At 35.4% G+C, this 9,142-nt stretch overlaps 1 protein-coding gene across 1 annotated transcript; it reads right to left on the bottom strand.

Annotated features, from left to right (window-relative positions):
- Window positions 1–1,541: 1,541 nt before the first annotated feature.
- On the bottom strand, window positions 1,542–4,814 carry LOC121239057. Its single transcript, XM_041136176.1, has 3 exons — window positions 4,683–4,814; window positions 2,612–4,332; window positions 1,542–2,013 (listed from the first exon to the last, which is right to left on the bottom strand). Exons 2-3 carry the CDS (start codon window positions 4,141–4,143, stop codon window positions 1,764–1,766), a joined length of 1,782 nt encoding a protein of 593 aa, XP_040992110.1. The 5' UTR covers window positions 4,144–4,332; window positions 4,683–4,814; the 3' UTR covers window positions 1,542–1,763.
- Between the last annotated feature and the right edge of the window lie 4,328 nt (window positions 4,815–9,142).

Genomic DNA, 9,142 nt, shown 5'->3' with positions numbered 1-9,142 from the left:
GTATCAACAATAATGAAGATCAAACTAATCACAAAAGGAAATAGTGTACTGGTGAAGCTACAAATATATTATTTTTGTTTATGATGTCATGTTTGATATAGGGACATCCCAGAATGTATCTGGTCATGGATGTAAATTTCTCTGATAAATAAATGATGATAGTTTCCTTTTTTTTTAAAAAAAAAAAAAAAAGACGAAATAAACTCCAAAATGATTTTTTTTTTGTTTTTTTTGCAAGTACTTCAAAAGGATTATTACATGATTGGAATTAGTGGAACATTGTAAGATATTCTTATATAACCATGTGCATATTCATGCCAATCTACTGATCAGTTGGGGCATTTTGGTGCGCCATCAATCTTGGATTATCATAGAGGGTATGAAAAAACGATAGTGTTTTCTAGAATGGAAAGCAATATCATTCTCATGATTTTATACCCATATTAAAGCTACTAACGACCACCAATAAAAATCTCATTATTTTTCTATTTTGTGATCACTATCGAGCTGATTTTGTCTGTTCGATTTAACCATTCCCCCCACTCCCCCACAACCTATAAAAAGAAAGCTTGATTTTCCAGTGTCATCAAGGTTGCGTAAATATTCTATGGATAATAGTAAAAAACTAATTAAAAAATAATGAAAAGTAATAATTAAATAATAATAAATAGTAATAAAAAAATATGTAAAAAGTAATAATAAAATATTCTCAAAATATTCCAGTCCAAACTAACCCTAAGTCATTCTTGCAATCATAACAATAGAGGTCACATGTAAGACAATGTTGAGGCTATAGTGGAAGATTTATTGTGCGAATTGCCCATAGAAATACCATTCTATGGCCAATTCGTACGGTAATAATAATTTGTATAAATCTTAAATATACTAGGCAATCTTTATAATAATAAATAAATAAATATATAAAATCCCACGGTCTAAAAGAATATAAAAAATATCATGTCTTTTTTGGAAGGTCTACTTTTTTACAAAATATCATATCGTCCGTCTAAAATTTATACCCACCGTTGTTGAGTTCAATGCAATTATTGGGGGGGGGAGGGGGGTGTTCCGAATGATTGTGTTCAACTGAAGTTTCCAAATTTATATTTGTATATTTTTTCTGTAATTTAAAAATGCAAAACACATACATGAAACTTGGAAGCTAATTACACTTTTGTCATGTGATTGTGTTACCGAAAAGCGTTAAAAATCTGTGCAGAAACATGCCCCCCCACCCCCCCCCACCCCCCCGAGCAAGCATTCCCATTGGTGCTAAGTTCCGCCCATAGATCACGAGGAGTACAAGGACTATGCTCGCTCAGCCCCCACACACGCCGTCCTTTCGGATCTGGCCCTGCATCATAAGTATCACACTGCATGTGCCCAATTCACTTCTCCCCCCACATGCCCTCGCTTCCCAAATCCCAATTCCGATGCCACTCCAACATTTTCGCTCCCCGCCCCCCCTTCTCTCACAGAATAAACAGATAAATAAACCAAGAGAGAGAATATAAAAGAAAAACAAGGTGGACATATAAATCAACAATAAATTCCAACTTCTCTCCTGCCATTTGTTATGCACAATTTATTTCGTAGCAACAAAATTCCGAGTAAAAGAGGTGGAAAACAAAAACAGGGTCTTGGTATCGGGTATGGTGAAGTGTGGTGGGAACATCCCCCCCTTCCCCCATCCTTTTCTTTTTTTTTTTTTTTAATTTCCAGGAAATTATTTTTAATATTTTTTTAAAAGATTTTTTTTTTTTTCAAGCTTCTTGGGTGGTGTCCGAGGGGTCAAGGGGGAAACAAGTGTCTTCTCCGCCAGTGTTCCAAAGAAAATGAGCATAATTAGCAGCATAGAAAGAGTTGCTGGGATCGGTCGAGATGGCTTCCAGGAAGGTCTCCTCTGCAGCCCACAAATCGTTCCTCACTCTCCATAAAAAGGTCGCGTACTTGTTGTATGCTTCGGCATCTGGCGGCTCCACCCTTATTGCCCTCTTAAAGTACTCCTCCGCTCTGTTTTTAGGAATTAAACAAAACATAAACACAGTCAAACAGCTGCTACATCTCCTCATGTAACCATATGTTTAGTCTACTATGCTAAACAGCATTTTGTGGGTTAATTAACAATATGACTAAAGGCTTTGGGAAAAAGAAAAGTCAACAACTTTATGACGAGAACGAAGATATCTGTTGTAAAACACGTAAGAATCACATTCACACAGAGAAAAAAGGATGGGATTGATTAGTGAAATTTTCCAATAAACAAAAACAAACTAGGCCACGTACTCCCCAATCAACAACCAAAGTAAGCAAAGCGACAAATTGGATTGAAATCATAAGACTTCATAGGTTGCCGTCTAGGTAGTGAATCTCAGATATTCTCATGAATAATAATAATAAAATAATAAATAATAATAGAATATTCTGCGTTTGGGACGGGTAGAGATAGACTATCCCGGATAGTGAGAGCCATGAGCAAAGACAGATATGAGCTCGCTCAAAGATTGCTATCCACCAAGACGATTGGTAGAATCGGACTAAAATTAGGCTAGCAAACTCGTAGACAGAATAAATTTTAGTAAAATATTGACGCAAAGAAAAAATATCGTACCTGTCGTAATCGTGCGAGACAAGGTAGAGGAACTGAGCGAAATTTGCGAGGAGAAGAGGGTTGTTGGGCTCTCGGGACAAGCCCATTTGGTAGTGCAGCTCTGTTCTGAAGTACTCTGCGTAGTCGTTGTCCGCCTCGATCTTGGCCGTCACCGGTGAAACGAATCGTTGCATGGTTTCTTTATCGAGAGCGTCGTCCTTTAATGCGTCCTGCATTTGTGAAGCCTCTTCGACTGTCGAATTCCATAGAGCCACCTCTTCTTCCCTGGTCTTTGCCTCCGACTCTGCTTCTCTGGTTGTCCCATACGAGGACAACTGGGAAGAAGTTGACCCGTCGGGCAGAATTGTCCGGTAGTGGTAATCTGAACCGTCAAACTGTCCGTCGCCATCGGTTCCACTACCCACTGGCCGCACGTTACCGCCGCCGCCATTGTTTCCGCCGATAGAAGTCGTCTTCCCAGAAGAAGACGACACCGAGAACTTCTTAATTGCTGAAGAATCAAACCTCTGGTGCGTATGGTCCTGATCCATTTCAACTACCGAAGCCATCTCTGTCGTCGTTGAAAACGACCCCGGTGGCGGCGAGGCTGCGAACGCAGCGTTGTTATGCCCCATGGAATAAACTGAGAAATTCGCGAGGAGTATCATCACGTACACCATCAGAGTGGGAGTATGAGAAAAGACCTGCTGAAATAGCCACACGAACGAAGCGTGCATCTCTCTCTGAACCCGAGCTAGAATCCCCTGTAGGTCTTCGTAGAACAGAAACTCTCTCATTTGCAACGTGTAGCTCTGGAGCTCTCTAATTATGAACACCATCGACGAGAAGGCCTTCTTTACCGAACAATAAGCCGACTCTCCTACTTCCCTGAACCCCTCCTGCCATTGCATCTTTCGCTTTATCATTCGAAGCGAAAGGGGAAGATCCACGCTGTTCGCCTTTCGCTCGATACACGCGGGGTTAATTTCGTCTCTTTCAGCCCAATCCGGTGGCTCTCGCTGGATTTCTGCCCAAGGAGGCCCGATCTCCGAAGGTGGGTGTAGTATATGATTCTGATTCTGTACAAAGTTGACGCTACTGTTGAAACTGTTAAAACTATCAGCACTATTCATGCTCTGGATATCTCTGGAATCGGAAACTATCTGTGATTCCGTATCATCCTTGGCGATACTATTATCTTCATCGTCGCCCGAAAGTTGGAATCGGAGTGCTAATTCCTGAATCTTCTTCGAGAATTCCTCGTCCGAAAATGCGTCTAAGCTGGCGCTGCAAGCTCTTTTCAGAGTCCGGGTTCTCGGTTTCGGAAACTCGCAAGATCGGGACCGGTAAAACATCGTCGAGGCGGTTCCAAACAGAGCGGGTCGCTCCAGTCTATGCACGTAGCGACACACGAGAGCTCTGCCATCGCCACGGCGGTTTCGTTGTCCTGCCGTAGATGAGACTGCTGAGGCTAGGGTTTGAGATGAGGAAGGAGAATGAGGAAGAACCGACTGTGACCAATGCAAACAGGTCGCAGCTACCTTCACTCCCATTTTAGAGCAAAAGTAAAACAAAGTGAACAAACCGAGAGAGTTCAGAAACCTCGAAGCAATCCAAGCCCCATAAAAAAACTCGTTTCTAAAAGGTAAAAAATCTTCTCTTCCTCAATCGGAAATCTCCAACTTTTTTAATCAGATCCGTGAAAAAGCCTTCGCCTTTCTTCCTTCAACCTTACACTTAACCTGGAAAAGAAAAACAAAACAACGAAACCAACAGAGTAAGTTAACAATTCAAACAATTTACCCGTAGTACACCCTAAAATTCCACTCTAAGACCATTTCTCGACCAAAATCCAGATTTTCCCGGAAAAGTCGAAGAAAACGAAACCAGAGTTTTGAATTGAAAATATCTTCTCCATCCCTTCAATAAACTTATAGAGAATTCATTTTCCATTACACTTATTATTCTTTCCACGAACTCGGATCGGAGCATAAGCCCAACGAGACCAACTCACACGTGCACGAAAATCGATGAGAGTGAGATCCCAAAGAAAGAAAATTTCGAGAGGTGAAAAAATCTTCTTGAAACTTACTCAGAAGATCGGAGCAGACTTCGATTTGTACTCTCCGGCGAGAAATCACAAAACGAAGCAGAGACAACTCACTTCACCCAAGAGCGGCTCTCGGGTTCCTTTTATATACAAAGTTACCGACTCTCTCTCTCTTTGATGAACAAAAAATATCTCACGGGGGTACACACCAAGCATCACATCGTAGAAATACGGGACCGTACAGTAAGAAACGGAAAGTTCAGGTAACCAGTCAGTTTGGAATGGAGTGGAGTGAGGTAAGTTGCCGAGTCAGCTGCCAAGATGTAAGGGTCGAGGAGCTCCAGTCTCACGCGGCTATTTTCACGGGCTCTTCGGGATCCGGTCTGGCCGTCCATCATGTGAAAATCACCGATTCTCCCGTCGATTCAGTGACACGTGCCCGTTTATTTTACTGTCTAGGCGCTCGTGGATGTCGGTTACTTTTGAGTGTGATTAGGAAAATATATAATATATATATATATTTGCAGCAGTAATTAACCGTTTTTTTAATAAAATAATAAATAGGAAATTTATGTAAAATAATTAATTTTATAATAATAAATTTAACTATTTTTTAAAACGATTATACAAAACTTATGCCCTCTATCATTATATGCACCATTGCTGTCAGAAAAAGTGAAAAGACTTTTTGTCTGTGATATTTTTTCTTTTCCTTTTTCTTTAATCTCCTCACTAATCTCGGCTTTTTCGTGATGACCTGATGATGAGGTTGGCTTTGGGATGAAAACTAAAAGGCCACCTCACTTAAAATGATAAAAGGTCGATGCTACTGTTTCATTCAAGTTTGTCTATTTGTATGTTTTTAGAGTAAATTATATTTTATTTTATTTTAAATATATTTAAATATTTTAAAAAATTTAAAAAATATAATACACTAATAGACATTTTTTTAACTATTAAGTAAAAAATTTTTAAAATAAACTAAAATATATGAGAGGTCAAATTGAAAGATAAACTCGGAGTGATAATATTATTTTCAGTGATAAAAATGCTACTTATAAAAATATTAATTAAGTTTAAAGATTTATTTAGAGTATACTTAATAAAATATTTATCTAACATAAATTTATTTATAAAATAAATCTTAAAATTTGAATTTACAAATCAAATTCCATAGCAAACTCTACACGTAAACTTAATAACATATCAATTAATAAAATTAATCCTTGTGAATTATATTTAGTTTTGGGAAATCTTTTAAATTTTCAATGATTTGATGTAAAATTGAGATCCTGCACCGCCTCCAAACTGAAACTTGCCTCTTGACTCAATTTCCTCGAAAACAAATTTAAAAAGTATAAAGAAAAATTATTCAACTACAATAATTGTATAAATTACTTTATAAAAATAATGAAAATGCATGATAGTGACACCAGATAAAACAAAAAAATAAAAATAAGCGCTACTGTAGTAAATTGAGGTGATGTAATTCCTGTTTGATTTATAAAAAATTTTATTTATCATTTTCCGTCATCATATTTATTTATTATTTCTTTTTTTATTAAATAATAATTAGAAAATTTTAATTAATTTAATAAGAATAATATAAAATTAATAAATAAAAATTTAAAAATAAAAATAAGTATAATATATGATGTAATGTTTAAAAATAAAAAAATAATAGTTTAAATTGAGAGTGTACAAGTATCGTATAATTATTTTTAAAAAAATAAATAAATATAAAATTTGTTTAAAAATAAATTAATTTTTTAATAATAAAATCTATTCTTTATGAAAATAACTGTATAATATTTACGTATTATATAATTATATTTAACTTTACTCTTAAAATAAGAGTTTCAAACTTTAATTTTTAATTACCAAATGGCGGCATAAAAGATCGTACGAGTGAATCCCATTTCCGTAGTATGTTTCATTTATAATATCTGAATTAATTAAACAATAATAAATGTCTTTTTACATCATCATGTTATTTCCAGGCCCTTGTTTTTTCTGCCGGTATACTGTCTTTAGATTCCGAATGCGGACAGAAACTTCATAAAATAAAATAAAAAGTTAAAAAAAAAAAAAAAAAAAGGAAAAATCAAGTTGGAGGCTTTGGTGGGGTGAGATACCGACGGTCCAAAATGAAGCCCCAGGAGAAGTTAAGCTGCATGCCAATTTGCCAACTGCAAGTTGCTCGATGGGGTGTTCCATCGAGGAGAAAAGATGGTGACTGGGTGATGGTGACAGGCGTGCAGTCTCAACGGCTGCAATTGCGTGATGGAGATCTTTTTAGCGACTGAGATTTAATTATGTTATCTGTGCTCTAAAATCTTGTCACAGTCATGTATATCTAATAATTATAGGTCCTACCAAATAGCATTAGATTCACTGTAATTCAATTAGATCCTCTAATACGACTACTGTATCTGTCACAGTCTATCAAAGACTAGATAATATGTATCTAAGCGTGCATTTGGTTTGAAAATTTTTATACATTAACTTCAACGAATCGCGTCGTTGGCAATTTGGCAAATGGCAACTGCCGCGTTTGCTTTCCATTCTTTATTTTTTTTAATTTTTTTTAAGGATCGAGGTTGAAATTTCTTTGGAAGGCGCTCGTCAGTCAGGATGTTTTAATTAAAAATATATTTTATATAATTTGGACATAGTAGGTAACTTTTAATGTATTTAATACTAAGGTACTTATATTATTATTATTATTTTTAAATCACAAAATAATAATAATACTAAAAAATAATATTATAATAATATTTTATTCAACTTTCATCTCAATTTATTTTATCTCAACTTATTATCTAAATCTTGTATAATCAATTTGTAATTCCGGCATGGAACATAGGCTTTTTCAAAGAGAAATGATAGGCTTTCTCACTATAGGTTATGTAAAATTATGTTCGAAAACAATAATGTTAGATAGGGGTGTACAAAAACCGATCAAGCCAGTTAAGACCGATGCGAACTGGCCATTGGAGTATGAAACCAACAGAGAATCGATTGGCCACCGATAGAAATTAGTTGAAATCGACATCAGCCGATTTAGTTCAACTGAACCATTCGATTATATCTATATATATAATATCTTAAGTGAAATGGCATTATTTTACTCGTATCGTTTAGGAAAAAAGATTTAGGGTTTAATACCTCATTCCTTTATTATTCTTCTCCCGATTCTCACTCTCTCACGTAATGGTGCATCTCTCTCTCATTACGATGCCGAACCATCTCTCTCTCATCGCACGGTCACACCTCCATTTATGAGTTTCAAACCATTCACGATGCCAAAAGAATATCGACGACCGACTGAGATCATGTTGAAACCGACGTTGCGGGTTTTCTCTCCCTTACCGGCCGATTTTGACCCATTTTATCCATGTATATAAGTTGTCGGTTCGGTTTCGCTTTTGGACCAAAACAGTTGGTTTTCACTCCTATCACTAGATATAATCATGAGTTATATAAATATTGCACACTTTTAAAAAAAAAAAGAATGAGATCTATAATTAAAAAATTATTTTTTTCATGTAAGTTCTATATTTGCCATTTTTTAAAAATTGAATGCGCAATACTTGTATAATCCATAATTACAAATATTATTTCTTATTATAGAATATATTGTGCAGCATGTTGTATGGGTATCATTGCTTGAATTGGAAAGAAATAACTTCCACTCGGGTCATACTACTTGGTGACTTAAGTTACATTTGAATGTTAAGATGAATTGAATTAAGTTATGAATAATAATATTTTATTAATCCTATTGAAATGGGTTTAATTTTTTTAGATTGAGATGAGTTTAATTTTTTAAATTAAAATATGTGAAGTACGTTGAGATAAGTTTAATTTTTTTTAAAAAAGTTAGAAAAATATTAAATTTTATTAATAATTAATTTAAGATGAATTAAATTTATCAAGAATCTGATAGTCTAATGCCATGATCGGTTTTCTAAATAAATAAATAAAACTGAATTCGAAACCCCAACCCTTTAAAAAAAAAAAAAAAAAAAGTTAAATTTAACTTAACAATCTAACACCACCTTAATGCGTGAGGGATCGGCTGGCCAAGCAAGGAAAAATGCATGGTTTGCTGTAGCACCATGCAGCGGTAGGACAAGAGGTCCACGGCCTGTGAATACGACAGGTAGGCCCCCACGTACTGCACAGGCTGGCATATGCTGTTATCCGTCCAAGCATCGTTCTTTTACGCCGAATAATCTACATCAAGTCGGTGCCCATCGAGAACTTGGACCTTTTAGGAATTTTACGCATACACTATTTTTTTCACATCTGATACTTATAATTTTTTTTTTTTTTATAAACTGAGATGTTTTTTTAATCCAATGTGAAATTATTTTTTATAAGGTGAAAGATAATAAATAGTAATTGATGAAAAAAATTTCTTTTAACATATAATGCGAAAAAAATAGGATAAGCTTGATTTGACCGTACATATTTAACATGTACATGTAAAAAAATAG

This window comes from Juglans microcarpa x Juglans regia, chromosome 7D, assembly GCF_004785595.1.
Source record: "Juglans microcarpa x Juglans regia isolate MS1-56 chromosome 7D, Jm3101_v1.0, whole genome shotgun sequence".
Taxonomy (NCBI): domain Eukaryota; kingdom Viridiplantae; phylum Streptophyta; class Magnoliopsida; order Fagales; family Juglandaceae; genus Juglans; species Juglans microcarpa x Juglans regia.
This window is presented reverse-complemented; position numbering and strand designations above follow the sequence as displayed.

Coding starts and splice junctions, on each gene's coding strand:
- LOC121239057 (XM_041136176.1), bottom strand. CDS start 4,143: ATGGGAGTGAAGGTAGCTGCGACCTGTTTGCATTGGTCACAGTCGGTT. Junction 2,014..2,611: donor GTCTCGCACGATTACGACAG/GTACGATATTTT, acceptor TCCTAAAAACAG/AGCGGAGGAGTACTTTAAGA.